Consider the following 26313-nt stretch of genomic DNA (forward strand, 5'->3'; position numbering starts at 1 on the left):
TATTTCTATAGTTTTTTTTATCTATACCCGCTTATCTCCCTCCTCCCCTCCAACCCCCTTTTCTCTCTTTTCTCTCTCTCTCTCTCTCTCTCTCTCTCTCTCTCTCTCTCTCCATTTTCATCATTACACAGGCACATCAAATCAATGAGGGACATATGATTCAAATGTGTTTTTTTGGTTAACTCTATTAAAATTCGTAATGTGAGTCTGTGTGTGTGTGCGTGTTTAGAAAGTAAATTCAAATATATATATATATATATATATTGGCAGTGGCGTACGCAGGATTTTTTTCAAGGGGGGGGGGGGGTTTAACATTTTCAAATCGGGCAAAAAATTACGCAACGACTCAGCCAGCCGCTGAATAAGGGGGGGGGGGGGATGGGTAAGAGGACATATTTTTTTCTTCTTTTTGGTCCCAAAAATTTCGCAAAGACTCAGTCAGCCTCTGAATAAGCGGGGGAGGGGAGGGGGGGGGGGGGGGGTAAGGGGGCATTGTTTAGGTCGTCCATTAGGATTTTTTCCTTCTTTTTTTCTTTTGAGAAAAAAAAATCAAAAAAAAATCAAAACTCGTGAGGGGGGGGGGGGGGTTCTCAAAAAAACATACACGAACAAAATCTGCAGGGGGGGTGGGTTAACCCGACCCCCCCCCTGCGTACGCGCCTGTATATTGGCATTTGGAAAACTGTACAAAACTTTAAAACGATTTGTTTTCTTAGTGACTACTAGTGTTAACCCTTTTCGAACAAACTAAACATACACAAGTTTTAAAAATGACTGCCCCATACCGCCAGGCTGCCATTATACACAATTTAATATATATATATATATATATATATATATATAACGAAGAACGAACGAGTCAAGGAAGGATTATTAGTGTGAAAAAAGGAGAGTACTGCAATCTTCTGTTATTTGTGCTCATTGCTATCTTTATTCATACTATACAACAGAAACAAGGCAATGATTACGGCAATTTTTAACAAAAATTAAAACATCAGATGCTGTTTTTTCTTCATTGTTGTAATTTCATATACTCACTTTATATACAGATACAGCTATGTGATTGCACTTCCCCGACAGACCACTCAAAATAATTAATAAGTTACAAATAAGAAATTCATAAATAGCAAGTCATGACAAAAAATGTGTTTTCTCTGGAGGTAATTAGAATCACGTACAGTAACCGTTTAACAAAAGAAGATTCCTCTAGGGTACTTTTACGCTTAACATAAAGTCAAACATTTTCGATATATTTTTTTTACAGCACAGTTATAATGAGAAAGTACAAAATTACTTCATTAAAAGGCTCATTTTCCAATACATGACAATATTTGTACATTTGAATGAAGTGTTCGTGACAAGATAATGATGATGAAGATGATAATAATTATTAATGATGATGATGATAATAATAATGATAATCATAATGACGATAATTATAATAATATCATCAATAAAAATAATAGTAATAATAATAACAATATGCCCACGGTTGCCTCACCAAATACTGTTCTTCTTCAAGGCCGTGCAAATACCTCAGCATTACTAGGTACCTATTCAATATATCTCGACCTAGAGAGATAACTGTAAGTAAAGCACCGTGCCCAAGGATTATCGAACCCAGAACCTCTTGTATGAAAGTCAAGGGCCTACTCCAATATACCACAATGCTTCCATATAACGCACCGGACAGTTGACAAGGTTCAGAAATATGTACTATAAAAAAATGAAATAGGTGAAATTTCTTCTAAATATGATTATCGGATAGCATATGAGATGACGAAAGTATCACCTATGTTACTTATAAACGAGGTTATGAAATGAATTCCCCTTTTCTCGTTAACAAGACTTCATGCATTAATATATATTTTAACCGCTCAGGACAGATGAAATAATTTATTTCCATATATTTTTCTTTCTGGAAAATTCTTGTAGTTATCATACCCAACAGATCAATGTTACAAGGCACAGTATGTCACGTTATGACATCGTAGTTTCGAATTATCAAAATGAAATAGTTTTGACATCATCCAACTAATAAGCCCGTTCTTGAAAGAAAAATAAAGCAACTCTCGAAATTGTTCTCTTCTTCTTTTTTCAATATGTGTGGCAGACAGATTTACGATTTGGAACAATCTGAAATATAATCGCATCTTCCAGTATACTAAAGTTTGTAAATAAAATTTAAAAAAAGTAAAGAGGTTTACATGCAAATTGAACTTTGGGAGCGATTTTCCTTTCATTTTTCTTTAATTGCGGATAGATTTAGGGAAAAATGGCGAAATGAAAAGGTAGAGGAAAGATTACAGAATGGACTTTGCAAATAAGATATTTCGTATAACATATTCCGTAAATTTGCAACATGCATGAGGCAATAACAGGAGCAATCGCCTGACACAAACCTCACCATTTCTATATACAGGGTGTAAATATACAGTGCGTCCCAGAAAAAACGAAACCGAGAAGTATCGATGTTTTATCATAACTTAATCACAACCATAATTAATGAATGATACATTTTGGAAAGCTTAGAGTCTCCTCTTTCAGTTGATGCTACTCACGTGATGCATATTATACGCATGAGTGATTAAGAGCAATTTGAAGGAAGGAAACCAAAAATAATTTGGCGGGCGGTATCTGAATTTCAAAGAAAAATTCATATTTCTAAAAAGTGCATTTTCTGCTCTTTCATATGATACCTCAATCAAGAAAAATGAGCCAGGAATAACAAAGTTCTATTTGTTTAAAGTAGCCCTTAAATTTTCATAATTTTAAGAAACGAATTCGTTTTCATTGGGTGCCTGCCGTAGCAAAAAGCAGATTTGACTAAAGACTTAACTCCGTTTCGTGGACAATAAGCCATGCATGAAGACTCTCGTCTACGGCTGATTGTCAACGAAACGGAGTTAAGTCTTTTGTTAATTTCGTTTATTGATACGGCAGGCAGCCAGTGAAAACGAATTCGTTTAATAAAATTATGGAAATGCAAGCACTACTTTAAAAAAACAGAACTTTGTCATTCCTCTTTCATTTTTCCTGGTTGAGGTGTCATATGAAAAGGGCAGAAACTCAACTTTCTAGAAATGTGAATTTTTCTTCGAAATTCAGATATCTTTGTGGTTTCGTTCCTTCAAATTGCTTTTAATCACTCATGCGTGAAAAATGCATTATCTGAGTAGCATCACATGAAAGAGGAGACTCTAAGCTTTCCTAATATGTATCATTCATTAATTATAGTTGTGATAAAGTTATGACAGAACATCGATACTTCTCGGTTTCGTTTTTTCTGGGACGCAATGTATTATATCAATCGCTTCGGCAAATGCTGCTGCCATCAGCGTAGGCTCAGGGTAGATATATAGGTACCCCGAGGGAAAGTTATCTAAAAATACAAAACAATGAAATATAAACTCTGTAATAAATTAGTCAAAATTTGCTGCTATACCACAACAATTCTCAGCATCCGCAAATGTGATGACCCCCACATTTGATCATTGTAGAATAAAGAAGAAATCTTGGCTACGCCACTAGTGAATGCTACTTTCTACTGCTTCTATAACGCAACTTCTACTAATTGTGAAGTGCTCATCTTAACTACCAAGACCTGTTTCGCCAAGAATACAACATATTATACTGTCTACTACTACTTCTACTACTACTACTACTACTACTACTACTACTCCTACTACTACCACCACTACTACTACTGCTACTTCTGCTACTACTACTTCTACTACTACTACTACTACTACTACTACTACTACTGTTACTTCTACTAGTGCTATTTCTTCTACTCCTACTAACAATCCTCATCCCCTTCCTACTACTAATACTACTGCTGCTGATATTTTCTACTTCTACTACTACTACTACGACTAAAACTACTATGACTGTGTTCTGATACTGCTGCAAGTAAAAGATGTGAATACTGAAGGGTCCAAATAGCCAAATACAATTGATGGCTTTTAAATTTAAATCTATTTCATTTTAAAGGGTGTAAAGAAAAAGAAAATAATCTAATAATTAGATTGTGTAATAAAGGTAAATGATAATGATCGGGGCTTACCAGGTACACGCATACTGCCCACAGAGTGAATCTAAACAAACAGAAACACTATATTGTGTTTTGACAAAAGAAATTCAGACATGAGAGCTCCCCAATGTTTTAAGTGCATTTATGAATATACCTATCTTATGAAAAATGCCCTTCGCGTTACGCATTATACAAAAAAACGCGTTAGATTCGAAGTAGAACGGAATGAAATACAAAATGGTATGAAATTAAGCCTCTTATTTTTCACTAAAAATAAATGGGAAAATCTCATCTTTTCATCATACCAGACGGCATTTTAAAAACACTTTGATTCGGTTCGATTTATAATAAATTCAACCCCTTTTGGCGGTTAGAATTCCTTTCAGAACATCAATATATTCATGTATTAATCATATTAATGTTACTTAATAACTTCATTATTATTGCCCTGCAAACTTAATGAAACACAACCAAGCATACAGTATTCACTCCGTTTTCATTTGTTTATTTTTCTTCATTTTTTGAGTTTTACGATCTTTAAATGGTCATGCGGGATGTCATATTTCATTCCCTTCGACACCTTTACCACTCAAACCCCCTTCACATACACGTATCTATTCGGAAAGTACTCGTAACTGTACGTAAAGTGCTCGTAATAACCCGTAACAATCCGTAAAGCCATCGTATTACGACCCGAATGAAATCGTAAATAACACGTAAGCACTCGTAATAATCCGTAAATAATCCGTAAACAAATCGTAAACTAACCCTAACAAATTGTTAAAATTTTTCTTACGAGTCATTTACGGATTTTTGCGAGCAGTTTACCGATCGTTATGTGTGGTTGCGAGCGGTTTACGATATTTACGGATTGTTACGAGCTATTTACGAGTTATTCATGGAAAAATAAATCCGTGGACAATCGTAAGAAGATTTTTGACATGTCAAAAAAATTGCCTCTCCTTTCACGGATCCTTACGGATGCTTGCGATTGACTACGAGTTGGCGATTCGTAAGGACTCGTAAGGAAAATCCGTGTAATATGAAGAGTATTACCAATAATAGGTGAAGTGCAATCGAACAAGACTAATACATTTCAAAATCAATTACACGAACCTCGAGAAGATTATCTGCTCGCACAATCGAAATGTAAAGGCTGTCTTTCCAGACCCTCAAACTCTACTGAGGTCAAGGGTTGTCCGGTACTGCGTCAAGAATTACAAACATAATTTTGAGAGCTACCTCACGAGTAAACATTGTAAGTTACTAAACGGGTGAACAATCATTGAACAATTAAGACATGGCACGAGAAGTATTTAAAATCGACTGTTTTTTTCAACAGATCCATCATCTGACAGAATAATAACCACTTCCATCGAACGTGCCCGTCTAGAATTCAGGAGTTAAATTGCACTTTCATGTCCAGTAGGATCTACTATCAACTGTTTAAAACTTGATATAATATATGTTAATGTATACCATAGTATAAATTCGTCACAAGTAGGATAACAAAATGATAAGATTCCAGACCTGCATGAATTACCAGGATACTGGATTCTCAAACAACAAAAGTAGACTGAGAAGAAGAAAGAAGAAGAAGAAGAACAACAACAACTACAACAACAAGACCATGAAAAAAGTCATGCAGTGTGACACAGTATTTCAGCATTATGTAATAAAGCGTTCTAAACTTTGATACACAGAGAATGACAAGTTTTCTTTTGTCCACCTGTAAGAATATGGCATTGTTTTTTATGCTCCTCTTGGAAATCTACTGTGCATCATTTGGGACGAATCTGTTACATTTAGAGTCTCAACAATACATGATCGTACTTGCATTTCAATGCCTGACCTGGTGTTTTTATCTCTTTTATCATTGGGTTCATTGTTCTTGAATTGGACTTCAAACCTTGCAACAATTTTCTTTTTTCATAGCACGTCCTTCAGTCGGTGTCGTAGAGCATGGTGCTATCATCATAGTCGTCTTCAATTTTAGATCCAGTATCGGAGAGAGCTTCAGCACTCTCATCCATGTGGCTGCTGGATGGGATATCTCGAGTTGAGGTACAGAGGTCTGTTTCGCAGGAACGACTTCGCTTGTTCTTTTTCAAAGATACACGTCGTAGGGATGCACCAGCTAATCCTGGCCCTCTTTCTTCATCAGACGAGCTTTCTTGGGAATAGCCAGCAGAAGCGCTATCTACTGACCCCGAAGAGCTAGCTGTTGGGGAGTGCACCAGCGCTCCTGCGCTGGCTGAGGCTGAACAGGTTGAGGGCGCCCCAGAGGCTGAGGCAGATGTTTGAGAGGTGTTTGTGGAACTGCTCGCGATGTTTCCACCGTGCATATCGGCAGCCCAAGGCTGTAAGTTCTGAAGGGCATTTAGAGAAGCGTTATGTACACAAAGAGGGTCTGGTGGAGGTGGGTCCTGCATGTTCTTCATCATCATTTCATGCTGGAGAGAAAACATGAAACGAGCTGCGGCTTGTCGTTCAGCCTCACGTTCCTCTGCTGTTTGTCGCCTGTATAGTTTGAAAGAGAGAAGGTAGAAAACAAAAGCGTTCAATATTATTCTTGCTCCTGACAAACATGCTTCCTTATAACACCTTTACATTACACTCACATCATACATTTACTTTGACCCTGCTGTCTGAATGAGGATAACGACTGATGGAACACAAAAAGAAAGACAGTATAAAGAAAAAATGCAGTATGTATTCTACAGGTATTTGTATGCCCATACGTTTTTAATCTAAGTTATCAAAATCTCTTTTTCATAACATAATCATTAAGGCTACATTTATCGGTTCATAAATCTTTCCCGTTGTAGGCCTACCTGTTAAATTACAAAATACGATTTCCTCATATATCTTTAGCTGCGAAGTGCCGTTTGTATGTTTATATTACATAGTTCATAATCCTATCACTTCCCCTTTAAATTAATCAAATTAGGACAGATATTCAGTTCAACCTTGTTACACAAGCCTAAAACACATTACCCGGCTAGCTGACCGCGGACTATAGGCAAAGCCGCCATTTATCTTATGCCATTTGATGAAGCCCCATCCCTAATTCTGGTGGAACCAGCATTGATCCGAACCACTATTCCATCTCTTCGTCCAATAGGACAATCTTGGAAATAGATACAAAACCATGATGTCATTCACAGTACGGCTTCTCGTGAAATAGAAAGGGAAAGTCCCTTTATATTTGCCTATTTTCAATAATATTCAAACTACAGACAAAGGTGGGTAGATATAATGTGTGGGTGTGTGCGTGTGTATATGTGTGTGGTGGGTGGGTGGTTTTTTCCTAATGGACTGAAAATGACTCTTAACATTACGGTTAGCCTTAGAATTTGAAGAATGATTTTGGTGTCATGATACAAGAGATTACAAGTACAATACCAAGTGTTCACATGTCTTTTTCTCTAATTTCTTTTGGTACAACTTCTATTCGAGTTTTCTCTTTTGTCCGTTTTGGATACATGATTTTATGACGGAAAATTGTAACAGTGAAGGAAAACATAGGAGGCTGAAGTAGAAAGGCTGCTTTAGTTAGCCCCATCACTTAAAAGATAAATTTTCATTAATGGGTGAAGGAAAAGGGTATCATTTCCCTCGCACGTTGATAGGAATATTATAAGCTATAATTGTGTCACTCTCACATAAACAACGAAATGAAGTCAGATTTTGTTAATTGTATGGACACTGTGATTTGTTGTATAGACTTAATAGTCTTGGCAGAGATCACGAAACAATTAAAGCAGAAGGTCGGTCTTTCGCGGCTAGAAAATACCAAGCGTTTTGCATACAGTATCTCGTTTTCTTATCATTTTACTTTAAACATGACTTTTCATTATTTGACAATTTTTGTATCTTCTCAAAGCCTCATTTTTTTAAATTGGTTCCCGATTGCAAACGCCTTTAAGCTTTCAATTTGTACCACGATCTAGTCTTGGTTTGATTACGAAGTCATTTCTCTGGCTTTATCATGATAACTGTGACCTAATTCAAACATAGATCAACTGGCTGCACACGATTAAATTTCAAACACTATCATAACCAACCCAGTCTCTTAGTCAAGTGAAACAATTTCCAGAAAGTTTATCGGATTTACCATATCTATAAGATTCTGGTAGGTCTTTATAAATAACACGAAATAAATCAAACCCGTCGTTCAAAAGTAACAAACGAAATCTGCATAATAAAAGTACTCTATTTATCAATTTTAAGCCTACTCGGAGGAAAATTCACCCTCCTTCTGAAATCTATCTGCATAATAAAATACTCTATTTCGCGTCTTACTTTGCAAATTCGATAGCCAAGTACGATAGATTAATTAGATCACAATCGTCGCTGGATCTTCACGAATTGTCCTGAGTAAGATACATCGCAGTGAAAGTAAAGAACGTCAGGAGTGAAACGATGCTAGTACTTAAAAACACGCTAACTTTTCTTCGTGGCGAACGTTAAAAAGAGCAAAATTTATGTATAGTTTTTGTTAAAGATTTTGTGATAATCTTGCATACGCCCGGGGATCCGTTTCTGTTTAAATGCAGTACGAATATTACCACGTTTTTGCTACTGGGAGAGACCGAGACAGAGAGGGAGTGGAGAAAAGAGAGATCAACGGAGATATAAAGAGAGAGAGAGAAAGAGAGAGAGAGAGAGAGAGAGAGGGTGAGAGGTGTATCTATAGATAGATATACAAAGAATTCAGGGGAAAGAGACCATGAGAGAGACAACTCGAGCAGAGTTACCTAGAAACAGAAAAATTGAGAGATTGAGAAAAAGAAAAGAAAGAGAGAGAGTACGGATTCCGAAGGAGATAGAGATTGAGACAGGCAGAAATAGTTGTACAAATATAAATACAGGTACACAGATACAGAGAACGAGATAGAGCGAAAATAAATAAACAAAACGAGATGTGGCGGGGACTTTGTAAGAAAGCTCAAGAAATGAAAACAGAAACAGATTTTAAAAAGAAAGAAGAAAGGACAGAACTAAAGCTGCGTTCATTGTCTGGAGTCTGGAGACCCCGAGAGTTTCTGAGAGACATATTCACTAAGACACACACAAAACACACAACACACACCTACATATTCACAGGGAGAGAGAGAAGGGAGCAGGCAGATAGTCAAACAGAGATAGAGAGAGAAAGAGAGAGACTGACATAGAACAATAGATACAGATAGAACTGATGTAGGTAGATACACTTATACAAATATGGAAAAAAAGGGGGAGAGAGAGAGAGACAGAGAGAGAGACAGAGAAGCCTCCATCCCTGTCAGAATTGAAAAATGAAATAGATGAATTATAATTTGTTATATCAACCTAAAGCTTATAAGCCAGAGATTACAATAATATCCATTATACGCCATTTTAGTGCCTGTCAGGGGAGTAACAGCTCTCTGAAAAACTCGAAATCTAAAGCTATCGACTTGATGACATCAATTTATGTGGAGTACACAATATTCACGATGACTTTGCATTAATTAAGCACTTCTCATTATGGGTCCACATGATATGTCGTCGCCTTAGCGTCGGCAAATTTGACCTCTGTAGACCCGTAATTTAGTGGGCTGCGGAAAATGAGATTCTAATTTGCTTTTGTGCGATATTAAATGGAAGAGAAAGTCATTTTTATTCCTTTGTTTTTTGTATTCTACGTTCATTCAGCTTTCCATTGATATAAAGTAGTATTTTCATCGGATAAGGTCTTTAACTGGAGAGCTTTCGAGCGCTGTCATCCCAGACTGGGTGGCCTACGCTTCCATCTTATCACCCCGGTACGTCTATTTGACAAAGTACCCGTTACCCTCACGATGACTCCATTCAAAAGAACAATTAGGGCACCCTTTTCATCTTTATCCCTATGGTGAAAATGACGTCTGTGATAACTCCTTTGAAAGATAGCGGATAAATCTTCCGAACACCAACGAGTGTAGCCTGATGGGGGTCAATGCGATCTACGACCCCTGACCCCTAGAAGGAGACGATATAAGGTGAAATCACCTGTCCCACCGCACAGGATGATAGATCGGCTGTCTGCTGAATGGTGTGCATGCCTTATGTACAGCGACTTTATTGTTGAAGGTTGATGAAAAAACTGCGTAATTTTTGTATGAAATGGTACTTATTATATTCCTTTTATGGCACTAACCCTCTGATATGCAAAAAATGCAGAAAAAAATTCTCGAACCACAAAGATATTTATGGTTTTCTTTGTCCACCTCCAGTCAAAACTCTTCTCCACCTTCAGTCAAAACTCTTCTTTGGAGTATTTAGGAGGAAAAGAATCCAAGATCCAAGATCCAAGAAGGCGTCACTGTGCAACACCCTCTAAATTGTAATAATATAGTTGGGAAAATTAAGGAATCGATCAGATCAGCTTTTCCCAATTGTTTTCATTAATAATGGTCCGTTTTTACTCAAACTTTCAGATTATCTTTATTTGTACATCTAGCATTTAAGTCACTACCTTAAGCACCATTTTCTCTCATCTGAACAATGTTACCAAGTCCCAAGTATATTTAACCAATTACATCAAATCCAATTCGTATCCACCCACTGTGTTAACATGTTAGTAACTTGTTGGCCGCATTGAGCGTCCCTTAGGGATGCTCGCATTAATAATGTTATTATAGTTGCAATTCTAGTTGATGCAACTTGAGGTTATGAATGTGAACGATGATATTGATTGTGGTAATCAAAATAAGTAATACCATTAAAGTTTATAACGCTGTTATTATCACTTCTGATAAAAGGCCCACTAACAAAAGTAACGTTTAAGAAATATTGACAATAATATTTTTGACTAGAACCAAGATTACGTCTTAATAGCAAATTTAATAAAATGTATTGTAACATTATACATCAGGATATAATTCATTTCTGAAGATGCATCTTCATAAGAAAATTACATATTAAATAATTTCATATCATTCATCAGTAATAAATACTCCCAAAAACTCTGCACCGATTGATTCTTGGCCATTATAAGTAATGTACTATTTTGGTCGGTGTGGTGTCGGTCTGTCAGGTGTGACTGATGTTAACAGTTGGTCAAAAGTCGATTTTAACAAAGAAAGTTATTAGAACGAGGTACAAGATTTCCTTTGTATTGTATACTACTACTACTTCTACCACTACTAAGAATGATAATAATGATAAAATAATATGAATGACGGTATCTTCTATAGCGTCCCGTTCCGACAGCTTTAGATATGCGTTTGCTCGAAAACAAGATACATACATTATTATAGTTAGTGTTGGCTCAGTCAGTAGAGCGTCCGCCTCACAACCGGGAGGTCGTGGGTTCGAACCCCGGCCACGTCATACAAAAAGACGTTAAAAGATAGAAGTTATTGCTACCTTGTTTGGCGTTCAACAAGAAGGGATAGAGCAACGTCGATCTGGCGCTGATCAGTGGCTGCCGGGCTCACGATCAATTGGGCAAAAAGTTTCGGTTTAATAAAATTTGGAGTAGGCTATAATAATGATAACATAATATGAATGACGGTATCTTCTATAGTGTCCCGATCCGACAGCTTTAAATAGGCATTTGTTTGAAAACAAGATACATACATTCGTTAAACTCCTTTGCCCAAATTCACAAAGGAGGTTTGTCGACAAACCTCCTTTTGTTTCGCCAAACCTCCTTTTGTTCTTTACAAACCAGGTTTGTAAAAAACGCGTAAAAACGCGTCATATGACGTACGAAAACCAAGGTTTGTCGACAAACCTCCTTTGTGAATTCGGGCCTTTACGTGTATTGCTCGGGGTATACACAGTTCAAACAATCATTGACGATACGGGTATTCGGATTACGCTTTCCTGACCAGATACCGATGCCAAAGAATTCCTTGAAATAAGCCCAAGGGCAGTTTCAATTGCAAGTCCCATAGAAATTTATGTTTAGATTACGTAATAATTATGAAATTGTCAGGTTGGCACATTTCAAAAGACGACAAACGAGGCCATTGGACTTATTGAGTACATTTGCGATCGCGTTCCAGGCACACTATCATAACACAGTTGGGTATACAATACTATGAATACATTGCTGTGTGACGGTGATAGCATTTTTATAAATTCCATGCCATTCCATCAAATCTCTATTTTTTAAATAAATATAATTGTTACTTAGGTCTATCAAATATCTATTTTTCAAATAAATATGATTGTTACTTTAGTAGGCTATGATATATTCATTCTAAATCTTATGGGCGAGGCGTGTAGGAAGATGCCAGCATACGCCCCCTGTTTTAAAGGCCTGGGCAAAAAGAGTCACGTATTATTTTTTTATGTAAAACTGATTTATATTTTAAATGAGCAATTCCATTAACTGTGTGTTTTTATAAAGATAGATCTTTTTCAACTCAGCCACTGGCTACGACAAAAGCTAATGAAACCTTCAATAAATAATTTAAAAACAGCTTGCAGTGGGTCCAGTGCACGGGAATTTACTCACATGCTTTCCATGAGAATGACCCCCCCCCCCTCCCCATTTATCAATACCGTGATACGCTACTCTGAGGTGGGATACTTTATTTTGTATATACCGTATAACAAGATATCAAAGACTTTCAGGCATTTTCACTACTTTGATGTACAACCCATTGAATAATGTCCAGATTACGTAATACATTTAATGAAATGCTCCGGTACCAAATTTTAAGAGAATTTACCGTGGAACCGAGGACGTCCTCGTTTTGCGGGTCCAGTTTGCATGGATACCTTCAGTTTGGTACCATAGAGAAGGGGCGCACACGCACACACGCGTCCGCAAATGTTTGTGCCTGTGGGCGGATGGTCGGATGCGTTTGTATTTCCTAGCATTCCACTCTCGAATTTGGGTTGTTGTAATCAAAATGGCGCTTTCGCAGATAGCGTAAAGCCTTCATAATGTTTTTTTTTTTTATATAAATGCGTTAACTATATTTTATCCTATAAACGGAAAAGATAAGAGAAAAGAAAAATGTTGACATTACTAGTATCTAGGATTAAGCATTACAGGCCACGGTCTCGATGATTCGAAAACTGCATAATTTGTACATTGAAGAAGAACGCGTGCGTTATTCCAAATTGTTTACCTAATCTTATTCTGCACCCAAAGTCAGCCGAGTATTAAGTCTGCATTTTCTTGCATATATATATATTTGATGAAAATAATGATGGTGATGGTAATATGATTATAATTATTTTAATTATAAGAACAACAATATTAATTTTAACAAATTGTAATTTTATCAAAAATCTTGTAAATTTCTTCTTCCCGATGTCTGCTAAAATTATAGAATTACCCAAACCGAAGTTTAAACCAAAGAAATAACTAAAAGAATTTCCACTTCAAGCGTCTACTCAAAATCCAATCAACCATTATGTACTTAGACTACTCGTAAGAAAGGAAAGGTAAAATGAATATGAATGACCTAATACCTATTTCCCCTTCTTGTTGTATAGCTACGTTGATAATAGCAATTTTATCATTCTTAAAAGACACTTGAAGTTGTCTCTAAACCGCGAATAACCTACAGGCTTTTAAATGTTTAAATGTCACCGTTTATAAAGATAACCACACTGTCATCTCTATAAATGACACTACGCAAAGTTTCCAAACCGCGAATAACCTAATACCTTTAAAGATAAAGTTGAGTTCTGGTCATGCAATTGCATTGTGAAAGGAACGGTGTGGAATCGACCAGAAAAGGTATATCATGTAGCATAAGTATTGGTGTGTCCTGCCAGGTTCTGGAATCATCAAAACGATAAGAAATTTGGTCCACACTATACAGAAAGATGTGCATGGGACTACACAAACATTTGGCACAAAAATATTAGTTCGGCCTAGATTTTTAAGCTGTTATATGTCATATTTAGAGTATGAAGGCATTCTTCCACACTTGCATAATAACAATGAAAATGCTCACAAATTATTTTTCACCTCTCCCCAGAACTCAACCTTTTCTTTAAGTCTTTCACATAGTGTCTCCATTAACGATATCCATGACATATTCATAAGGCAAATCAAATGATTTTGAAAAATCATCACGAAGCGGTTCTCCCGCCTTCATGATCATCGTCAACAACGTTTTTAAGACCAAGTAAAAAATAGTACATTGTTTCTCGTCCAAATGTCTTCAATCTTTTTAATGAGATGAAAGGGGTTCGTATATAGAAATAATATTGGTTCAATTTCAACACAATTTTGGTTTATATCAATTCAATTTCAACATGCACTAAAAAGGTAAAATGTATAAGTGCATTGTATTCTGACTTCTCTATTTCCCATTTTCTTGATAATTATCCTAAAAATTCTCATTCATTTCACACAACAACGAAAACGGTTGAAAAAAGTATTAAAAAAGGAGGGCTCGAAAATTTACTTAATCTTGATGTTCCATTCAAAAACAGAAATGTCAAATATTTCTTTTTACAAATGATGGCCGATCAAAATAGTGAAAGAGGAGACGAAAATTTAAGAATTCAATTTATTGGCTTAATCTTGATATTCCATTCAAAAACAGAAATGTCAAATATTTCTTTTTACAAATGATGGCCGATCAAAATAGTGAAAGAGGAGGGGACGAAAATTTAAGAATTCAATTTATTGGCTTAATCTTGATATTCCATTCAAAAACAGAAATGTCAAATATTTCTTTTTACAAATGATGGCCGATCAAAATAGTGAAAGAGGAGACGAAAATTTAAGAATTCAATTTATTGGCTTAATCTTGATGTTCCATTCAAAAACGGAAATGTCAAATATTTTTTTTCATAAATGATGGCCGATCTAAAGAGGTAAAAATGGAGGGGACGACAAACTAAGAATTCAATTTATTGGCTTGATCACGATATTGCATTCAAAAACGGAAATGTCAAATATTATTTTTTACAAATGATGGCCGGTAAAAAAATAGTGAAAGAGGAGGGGACGACAAATTAAGAATTCAATTTATTGGCTTGATCTTGATATTCCATCATCCCAAACGTTACCAATATGCTACCTCCCTGTGGAAGAGCGTATGCCTTGTGGATACTCTTTCCCATATCACAGCATCAAGTATTCATGCATTTAATCAAGATTTCGCCGTCTAAAATATACCACAACGGATAGGTAAGATTCCTCATGCAAGCAACATTTTCAGTGTTATTGTTCCCCGGGTGACTGGTGAGATGAAGAGATGATTCGAGGAAATGTACTTTAAAGGGATCCGGTAACTTTGTCTCAGATTCTGAAATAAAATCCTTGATTTAGCTCATGCTACAATGATAATTATAAACATTTAGGTCAGTCAAGAACCCCATGACTTTTACAAGCCGATCGCCTGTCTGATTATCAAGATATTTATGATTGGAATTACAAATTTTGAAAACCGTTTGCCAAACGGTTTTCATAATACTACTGTGTATTGGGAAAAACGAGTATGGTAAAACCGGTCACTCAAAGATTTTTACTTTTTTGAGGCACTTCTTGATCATTTTGAAGTGCAATTTTTGTTAGGGCTTCAACATTACACCATATCACAGACACTGAAAACACGTAGGGCCGTGCATCTCATATTGAACATTGTTAAACGATGCTTTTAATAATTGACCATTTTAGATCCGATACTAGCTTGATCGTACTATCCAAGACAGACACCAGGGGGGGGGGGGGTATTTCATAAAGATCCTAAGTGGAACTTATCTCTAAGTTGGACTTAAAAATTATGGAAAGCCGTTAGCAATATTGAAAATATTTTATAAAAGTTATTTCAAAAGGCATAAAATGTTGATTCAAATCATTCATATTTTCTATTATCAAGGAGATTTCATGTTCTTGATGTTGAATTTATGAAAAGTCTAAAATACTTCAATTTTTGCTTTTGGAAATATTTAATTTTGAGGCTACAAATGGCTCTCCTTAATTTTTAAGTCCAACTTAGAGTTAAGTTTGACTTAGGACCTTTGTGAAACACCCCCAAGAACTGCAATAAGCTGAAACAAAATCACCCTACCCCGAATGGCCCAGAATCGCCCGCTTTGGAGACGGTGTATAGAGATGGTAGTGACTGAGGTATATATATATATTCCCTTTCGCATGTTTTAAGGGAACGTTTAATGAATGGATTGGCCACAGAAGTTTGCTCAAGTTTCGTCACTGGTACTAATGAGGAAAAAGGTTCAGTGCCAATCCAACCATGATAGGAATTGTTTTTTAATAAGTGGGACTGAACAAATATTTGTGGAGAAAGCCTTAAAGGGATAGTTTAACAATGTTAAATCTGAGATACACGGTCCTACATGTTACCAGTGTCTGTGATATGGTGTAATATTGAAGCCCTAAGAAAATCGCGCTTCAAAATGATCGAGAAGTGCCTCAAAAAAGTAAAAATCTTTGAGTGACCGGTTTTACCATACTCGTTTTTCCCCAGTAGACTGTAGTGTTATGAAAACCGTTCGGCGAACGGTTTTCAAAATTTGTAATTCTAATCATTAATATCTTGATAATAAGACAGGCGATCGGCTTGTAAAAGTCATGGAGTTCCTGACTGACCTAAAGGTTTATAATTATTATTGCAGCATGAGCTAAATCAAGGATTATTTCTAAAGGATCTAAGACAAAGTTACCGGATCCCTTTAACAGAATTGAACAAAAAAGTTTGAAAGTTATAAATATTTCTGAATTTGTTAATCACTGTATTGTTATTTATGATATGGGTCTACCTACCTACATTAATCTACAGTGCGAGTTCCTCCACAATTTGTGATGTATATTTACTTTATATGTGGTTTTATCAAATGACTAAATTTAATCAAATATTTACATGTTAAAAGGTTGTGATCATAACACAAAATTGTGATCATGAAAAAACTCTGAATATTAAAATATTGTGATTAAGGTGATAAATTGGATTGATTTGATTTGATTTGATTTATTTATTTCTGTTTTATTTTCTTTTTCTTTTGCATTTTTACAAATATATAACAAACAAATATTGCAAATTTACACATGACAAAAGAATATATGTAGAATAAAGTAAGGCTGGGTGTAACTAATCGAGAAAATCAAACAGGAGGGTTGACAAAATAAGCAAAGCGTGATAGTATGACTACCCTCAAAGGATACATAATAATACAAATATGGAGGAACAAAATATTGTTAAAAGGGGGGAAAAGACAGAAAAAAGTAGAGAAAAGAAAGATGGGATGCACATCAATATTCACAGACTTATGTGGTAGTTGGATTTCAAATTAACAATAACAAAAATTGAGTAGTGTACTCATTTTAGATCATAAAAAGGATGATTGCTACCTTTCTAATAAAATCCTGGTCTTCTCGTTAAGTACGTTCTTTCATGTTCATATGAAAATTATAATTCCACATTGATCATTTTTTTGAACAAGTGTAAATGCAATATATTCTTAAGCAGATCACGGTTCGATATCTATTCTTCCTTCCAAATGGCCTGGGTCGTCTTTTTTTATCAACCTTCTCAGTATAATCTCTGTTTGTTTTTATGTTTTTTAATATGTTGTTATCTCTTACAAATGTTATTTAGTATGCCAACATTACACGTAAACATACAAGATCCAGCTTCAAATGCTTATCATGTAAATGTGTGCGAAAACATAATTTGCTTACATGAGTGAACATTATTGAAATTAAAATTAAAACAATAATTGTTCAGTATATTCTGACCAAATTCGCCCCTTCGCATGAATTAGTGGTTGGTTTCTTAACCTATGAATAAAAAAGGCGGTTTAAATGAAGTGATGTTTTCAAACAGGTGCTCGAAATACCTGACTAAAGATTTGAATGTCGTAGGTTCGAGCCCCATGCAGGGCTGCACAAATATCCATCGGCAACACCTTATACTACTACACTTTGTCACCCGCATCCCTGGTGGGAAATTCATGGTAACTTTGTATGTCATTATACTCTCCATGGAATGAAGATGGTGCACACGATTGGGTGTGTCAACGAATCGTAGGACCTATCCCAAGGTTGTTGATATTGTTGATGTTGTTGTTGCTGTGTTGGTGGGTAAGTTTTGGTGGCAAAAAGTTAATCCTGACTACACGGTTGTCCATAAATTTGGAGTGATTTTCTTTTACCCTTTTTCATGTCAATGGATTGAAAATAAACTCTACTTGTTTTGATCAATCTCTATGACTCCGTAAATGAAGCAATGAAGCTCCGAGAAAATATAAACTGCATCTATCAAGAATGAACCGTATTCTCACAATCATTTCAGGAAAAGAGGTGAACAAAAATATTCAAACTTTATGAGCAAGTGGGTTGTTATTAATTTGAGACGCGCGACATATATGGCGCTGTATAAAATACAGATTGCCATATTATCTGACATTTCATTTACCTATCCATCAGAATGCACAAGACGAATTTATTGTCTTCAAAATCAAATCAAGAACCTCGCACATAAGGGATAACATTTCTCCTAAATACGGAATTGTTAAAAAAAAATGAAATATTGATGTTGCGTGTTTTTACTGTAATTAGCCAGTTGATAAAATGTTGCAATAGTATACTTGAATACAGGCAACAGTATTTCTAACAAACATTGGTAGAGTCGTCTTTGTAGAAATATAACTCAATTACGATAGCTATCATCATGGACAAATGACATCAGCAACATCACTTCATTAAAATTCTGTTTTACTCTTCTATAATCGGGACGGGATGCCTTCATAGTTTTACATGGACGTGTAATTTTGCGATTTTTCTATGTATTTTGTTTTTATTTACACTAAATATTCCGTGAGTTTTCGTTGTTAATGCATGTGATAGGTACCGCTGCGGTTAGTCGTCGGCTATTAAACCAAAGGTAATCATAAACCATTGAAATACTACTCGCGTTTGTACTGATAATGATGTGTTAGCATCCATGGGAATGATGACTAGCACAGCTACTGCAAAATATATTCTAAAAGCATAACATACTGATGCCAACTCTAAATTCGATACTCAAAGACTTGACTCTTCTGTAATATCTTATTAACCATCATGTATGTATAGACGATCTCTTACTTCAATTCTGATGAATGTCCAAATTATACTAAGCATGATAAAATGACATTTCGAGCGATTGATGGTCTAAAGACTGTAATACATGAATTATGATATAAGTAGTAATATTATGCTTGAAATCCCCTATAACTTTATGTTACATCCATTATTGTGGGAAGTGATTTATGAGACACTATTGCGGCAAAACAATATCGTTTACAGTTGACATTTTGCTATTCTGCTCTATTAGATTGATGTTATGTCGTATAAAGCAAACTGTTAGGACACTCTCTCTTTGTTAAATTTAATCTACACACAGCAGTGGCAATGAAAAATATATTTTCATGATGTGATTACTTTTCATGCATTATTTTCATGCAAATCTCCTTCCTGCGCTTGAAATATCAAATCTTATTTTGAGCATTCGGTGTGGTATGTGGTGCATGTAGACCTATAAATAATGTTAAGGCCTATATTTAACCAGACATTTTAAAGATATTCTCAGTCCTTCAATCTCTCTTTCTCTCTCTCAATCCCTCTCTCCTCGTCTCTCTACCATATTCATCACATCTTTAATTAGCTAGTTCTTTCCAGCCTCTTTGCCTACCTCCATTTCGTCCGCCTGTTTTGAAACCAAGTCTTCACCTGAGCATCCGTCATTTTGAGGGAGAGAGCCAGGCTGGCTCGCTCGGCCGAGGCGAGGTACTTCTGCCGGTGGAATCTCTTCTCCAGCTCGCAGATTTGGAGTCGGGTGAATGAAGTCCTCGGCTTCTTGCGTTTCGACGGCGTACGGTTCTGGTAGGGGTGCCCGATCCGACGGGGGACGACTGAGGCGGGAGATGGGGATCGAATAAAAAGGCGCGTTGTTAAAAAGGAATGAGAATCCATACATAAGTGCCTCTGAAAAGTCATGCTTATTGACAGGTCTACACTCTTTTAAAAGCCCATGAGAACGGATGGTAGGAACTTAAAAAGTATGCTTTTCAGAGTATTCTGAGGCTTATATATCTTCATTTGCAGGCAGTTTGTAGCCTGGTCACAATTGGAAATTGAAATGAAAAATGAAATGAAAACTGAAATTGAAGTATGCTTATGTTTTGTTGTCATGCAAAAAGAAAAAAATTGTATTTTTTTTTTCATTTTTAGAACATTGCCTTTCTGCACATTTGTTTTAAATTGCAACCAACACGGTGGAAATTACAGTCTTTACATTAACATATATTTGAGGATAACTTTGTCTCAGGAAATTGGTAACTGTTTTCTAAAGGTTTTGTCGTTTCTACTCCTTGCAAAAACAGGAAATGTCTATCAATTGTATTAGAAAAAAATATTTGAAGGCCTAATAAAAAGAAGGAAAAAAGGAAGAATTGAAAAACATATTTGTACTAGAAAATAGAATATCTTCTAATTTATGGGAAATGCAATGCGAATTGTGTGAAATGTGTTTATCTGTTATTTCCGCCAAATAATACAGTAAGCCGAATCAAACGGAAATGAAACACACAATAATAGTAACAATTTGGTAGTCATTTATAGGATATAATTTATCATAGGAATTTGAAAAGTAGATGAAATTCACAAACTATTTAGGAAGAAATGAAATTCACGCCTATACGCACAGATTTGGCATTTCAAAATAATCAGCTTAATAATCACTGTAGAGGCAATTATTTAATGTTACATTCTAATGGCCAGTTTGACATTGACAAATATTCAATTTTTACTGGGAAAATATAAGAAAGTCATTTAAATATAAACAGTTGCATGAATTCATGCTGAATATCTCACAAATAACTGCAAATAATCAAGAATGAGAAAAACTCAAGTGGACAATCTATAGCGCGCGTAAACCATGTAAACGATGTTAATAATGACATTTACAAAAAAAATGTATCATTTGTGATTAGATTAATTTTGAAATTAAATCATTGCAACTGTTCAGGAAAATTTGATAAACTCAAAACAAAAAGAGGAAGACATGTAAATGTAAAGATTAGAGATGAGGAGAAGAATGCGACAATACCGAAAGGGGAAGATCCGACTCTGCTTTAAATCAGTGAATTCCCATTAGTGTGTTAATCATTCCCACAATTCCTTCAAATGTTTCGACCTTTGACATAGGAAGTAGTAGATGCCATCTTTATAGTACTGTTCGAAATATGTATATTTTGTTACATTTGCAAGCTTCGCGCTCAATAAGAAAATTCATGTTTGCATTCATGAGAACAAAAGTAAAAATATTTGTATAACGAATCTCGTATTAGGCCTTTTGTTGATTAGTGAAACGACTATCAGAGGTTTTGGATAGGGATTTGCCATTCACTTCATTCTACATACATTCTTCAATACATCTTATCATGTGATCTTCTGTTGTTCTTTTGGGATAATATAATAAAGTACTTTTATAAAGTGTATTGTAATTAAGCAACTGTACATTTAAATAATAGCATTTCAATCAAGGATAGCACGTCCTGATTATTTTCATTTAAAGATTAGAAACCCATAACAAAGCTAATTGGTTCCTTTTAAAAGAATACTAACCATTCTTCCATCTCTTCTGCCATCACCATCGTTACTTCAATATTACTACTCTTACTACTACTACTACTACTACTACTACTACTACTACTATTACTACGACTACTACTACTCCTAATACTACTACTAATCCTCCACCTCCTACTACTACTACTATCACCACTACTACTAGCTACTACTACTACTACTACTACTTCTACTACTACTAATACTACTACTATAGCCACTACTACTACTACTACTACTACTACTACTACTACTACTATCACCACTACTATCACCACTCCTACTACTACTACTATCACCACCACTACTACTACTACTACTACTACTACTACTACCTCTACTTCAGCTACCGTTACTACTACTACTTCTACTACTAATACTACTACTAATACTACTTATACTACTACTATTACTATTACTATGACTACCACTTCTACTTCTACTACTACTACTACTACTACTACAACTACTACTACTTCTTCTTCTTCTTATCCTCCTTCTCCTGCTCCTTCCCCTTTTACTCCTTTACCCCTTTTGTACTACTACTACTACAATTACTAAGAATTCGATCACGACTACTACTACTACCACTACTACTTCTACCTATACTCCTACTACTAATACTACTACTACATCTACTTCTGCTACCACTACTACTTCTACTATTACTAATATTACTTCTACTATACTACCTTTAATCAACAACAAAAAAGAGATAACCATGTTAATTCCACCAACATTTCGTGTTGGTAAATTGATCATTCGATACAATCGGAGATGATAGCCACAGCTTCGTTTTGCGATTTTTTAGTGTTACAAAAAATTTAACCAGCCGTTAATGGAGATGGAATATCGAGTCATGAGTGGTATCGCCCCTATCGCTCTGCCGTTTTTTGTGTGTATCGTGGTAAGTGGAAACTGATTGAGGAATTCAATATTAATATTCAATATAACTTTACGCCTAAGAGTAAGACAGGGACAAGAACGTTTAAAAAAAATGCAAGTAACAAATTTCGTGAGCACAATACGGAATTTGGATTGTGAGACAACGTAACATGACGGTTAAACTAATTTTGCGATAATAAAATAAATTCAGCCGTCTAAGGTGAACTCATGCTTAACATTCAATTTATTATTTACGTAGGCCTACCTGATAGTCGATCTCGAGGAAATCTCCGTGTTTCCATCCATGGAAAATATGTTCTCGGATTCAGAGGGATCGGACGATGAGCAGGAACTCGTATCAGGGTCCCCCCGGAACTATGTCCTCCACCAACGCTATTTATTCCCGCTGATTCCAGAATCATGGATGAGGACATCGCAGACGTCGTCGAAAGGGTCAACACTCCCGAGCCCCTGCTCCCCCTGCCGCTGCTGGTAGCACTAGGTACGGTCTCCGGCGACCGTTGGGAAACATTCCCGGCAGTAGTACCGATACCAAGTGGAGAATAGTTACGGTGAAGTGGGTTGTTGGTTTGGAATGTATAACCTGGGAGACCAAGTATCCGATCGATGCTGAAGGCTAGTGGTCGCTCAACTCTCGGGTTAAGAGGAGGACCAGCTCTTTCACCACCCATCTCCCGGCCGTCATCATCCTCCATCGTATCATTCTTTTCTCTTTCGGCAGTCCCTTTGCTTATAATCTCCACATGAGCTGCATCATCCTGCTCCGTCATCTTACAAATACCCATCTCAAGGCTGGATAGCAACATTTATTCTGACCGCTTGGTATTTTTAGAACATAAACATAAAAAGGTGACTTTTTCTCCCAGTTTCTTAAATCTCTCTGTTCAACTCCCTCTCTTTATATCACCGACTCTCTTTTCCCCTCCACTCCCTATCTCTCTTCTCTCTCTGTCTCCTCCTATATCCGTATTACCGATTTAATCCAATTGCTAATGTTTAAATCTTAAAACTTGGAGTTGGCTGAAAGATGACGTTCACATCACGTTGTGTTTTGGCCACGTGTTCTGTACGTGTCGTATAGCCTTGCCTGCAAGTCGCGCAGCGTGATTCTCTCGCACGAGGTACGAACCGTTGTGACTAGCTATAGCAGTGATCACGCCTCCACGTCAAGAATCTCGGATCAGGGATAAAGAGTAGATGATACCTTTCTCAATGAAATGCGGCATCCATCCATGACGTACGCATGAATTTGGGCGCGTAATATTGTTTTCGATGACATGAAGGCAGAAGGTGATGTAACAAAATAGTAGAAAGGGAGTGAGAAAGAGAAAGAGAGAGAGAGTATTACAAAATTAAGAGTGGATAAGCAATAAAGGGTTAAAAATAAATGTTGCCAAATTCAATGACAATATTTATTCTTAGCGTCTCGAATTCGAAATTGCAAAATTTTAATTCCGTTTTTGGAAAGCTTTATTGTTCCTTTTTTGTTTTCTTTTAAATGTATAAATCACTAGTGTAATTCATTTGCATTACTAGCAATTCCAAGAAAAGAAAGTCTTAAAAGAATAAGAGGTGGTAAAATCATTGCCAATCGTTTCTCTTTTAATAGAACAAATACGTATTCATTGAGCATTCTGATTCAGTGATACGCTACTATTTCAGATTAAAAAATTAGGAGAGAGTTCAACTATTTCCTTTTTAACCTTATACAACGATTATTGTCTGAATCCATTTCAAAAGATGAATACTTTTCTTCGCTATGCATGGTTTTGTGTTTAGTTTGCATTTTTCCAGATTGTTCGAGGGTATTTGACAAATAAAATTCGTTTAAATCACTGACTGTGAGCTTAATTCCTTGCTTATAGCGTATCATATCTCATTCAATCCATCGTCATGAGTTGGAATATTTGTATCTTGAAATGGAGTTAAGTATTTTTTTTCAAGACAAAAAATATTCTGCATTATTTTGCTTGCTGGGATCGCTGAATTGATTTTGATTTTAAAAAAACAAACAATATTAAAAATGGAGTATATCACATCTGGAAAACGATATTATAAAAAAATAGTTTAGTTGCATTATTGACAAATGAACAAATTTTGACAATTACATAGAAATAGTCTTACCTTCAATAATGTTCACATTATTGAAGGTAAGACTATTTCTATGTGAAGCCCCTCTTAAAACATAAATACGTCTTTAATAATCAAAGTTGGTTAACTTGTATAATATTCAATATTAGGTATGAAGCTATATGGGTTTAAAAAGAGAAAATTACAAGGACAGGGTACAAGGGTAGATGCAAATAGATAAATAAATATACTAAAACAGTGGAAAAAGTTGAAAGTTGATGTTTCCCACAGTTAAAGAGAAAAGAAGGCGTAAATTAGACGAAACAAAAAATAAATAAATAGATTTGAGAGTCACGCTATGTCCCATTTGCAGGCCACAACAAAATGAACAGGTTAAATTCCAACGGCATTTGAAAGATAATACTAATTTAGAACTTCCCTCAAAACGAAAGGGCTGGAAAATTTCTTTAAGTGAGTAAATAATGACCAGTAGTTGGCGAATCAACTTATATTGATTGCAATCCTTAAAGTAATAGTCTGATTTTCAGACCCTTGTACCGAATGGTTGAAACGTGTGCTGCGCAAAGATTCCATCGGTTTAATTTGGGCCATTACGAGAATTGGGTTATTGATGTAGACAAATGCTCATGTACCCTTTACAGCTCATTTTATCAGGTATGTTATTAACGAAGAAGAAAAAAAAAGAAGTCAGTCAGTCAGTCGGTAAATAGCGTCTGACAGTGAAGTCTAGAAAGTAAACGGGTTTCCTTGCATAATTTGAATATTAGGACACTGCTAACGTTTAAATCTCACAGATACGACATACGTGACATGTTCATAATTACTGCAAACTTCTACAGAATTTGGTGTTGGCTGCAAATGGGACATATCGGCCCGAATTCACAAGGCAAGGTTTGAGCCCCGGCTCCCCCACTCCGAGAACGGACGGACCCCATGCGTGTTGCCAAAATGTCCTTTTCGTAACAAAAGAAAAAGGTCGAGCCGTATTGACTTTACACACCGGACTTTTGCTGAAAAGGGGGGGGGGGGGTGCTGAAAAAGGCTCGTATACAAAAGAAAAAGGTCGAGCCGTATTGACTTTACACACCGGACTTTTGCTGAAAGGGGGGGGGGGTGCTGAAAAAGGCTCGTATACAAAAGAAAAAGGTCGAGCCGTATTGACTTTACACACCGGACTTTTGCTGAAAAGGGGGGGGGGGGGGGGGTTCGGTTGGAACACGCATATGCGTACCCTAAATAACACTGAGTCGGGGGGGGGGGGGCGGGGTTTGAGCTCAGACCAAGGTTTGAGCTCAAACCTCCTTTTGTTTCGCCAAACCTCCTTTTGTTCTTTACAAACCAGGTTTGTAAAAAACGCGTCATATTACGTACGAAAACGAAGGTTTGTCGGCAAACCTTCTTTGTGAATTCGGGCCAGTATCTTTAAGCAGTTTAGAGCCGAGTATGGATAGAACGACGATTTATACATACGATGCGTTGTATTCATTTACATGTAGCAAAAACGATTCGGGTTGCAATAATTTAGAGGAGGCGATTTCATCGTTATTACATGTTAAAACATCTTTTCCTAGAATACCCAAGGAAGTTGAAGTGGGTACTGGGTAGGTACGGATGACAATGTAATTAATAGAAGCAAATGTTTCAAAACGTGGACAGGGCAAGGACAAGTGGATAGATAAAGAGAGAATTTAATTAGGGGGCCGGGAGCGGAAGAATTAAGAAT

At 36.1% G+C, this 26313-nt stretch overlaps 1 protein-coding gene across 1 annotated transcript; it reads right to left on the reverse strand.

The window, feature by feature from the left end:
• Positions 1-5976: 5976 nt before the first annotated feature.
• LOC576329 (T-cell leukemia homeobox protein 3) lies at positions 5977-23390 on the reverse strand. Its single transcript, XM_776648.5, has 3 exons — positions 22744-23390; positions 19657-19876; positions 5977-6553 (listed from the first exon to the last, which is right to left on the reverse strand). The coding sequence occupies exons 1-3, from the start codon at positions 23303-23305 to the stop codon at positions 5977-5979; spliced, it is 1359 nt and encodes a 452-aa protein (XP_781741.4). The 5' UTR covers positions 23306-23390.
• Between the last annotated feature and the right edge of the window lie 2923 nt (positions 23391-26313).

This window comes from Strongylocentrotus purpuratus, unplaced genomic scaffold, assembly GCF_000002235.5.
Source record: "Strongylocentrotus purpuratus isolate Spur 01 unplaced genomic scaffold, Spur_5.0 spur5_scaffold_15, whole genome shotgun sequence".
In the NCBI taxonomy this organism is placed as follows: domain Eukaryota; kingdom Metazoa; phylum Echinodermata; class Echinoidea; order Camarodonta; family Strongylocentrotidae; genus Strongylocentrotus; species Strongylocentrotus purpuratus.

Excerpts from the sequence above, each read along its gene's own strand:
- LOC576329 (XM_776648.5), bottom strand. The coding sequence starts at position 23,305 with ATGTTGCTATCCAGCCTTGAGATGGGTATTTGTAAGATGACGGAGCAG. Across the intron at positions 19,877-22,743 it reads TCCTCGAGATCGACTATCAG|TCGTCCCCCGTCGGATCGGG; the intron begins GTAGGCCTACGT and ends CTCCCGCCTCAG. Across the intron at positions 6,554-19,656 it reads AACAGGCGGACGAAATGGAG|GCGACAAACAGCAGAGGAAC; the intron begins GTAGGCAAAGAG and ends CAAACTATACAG.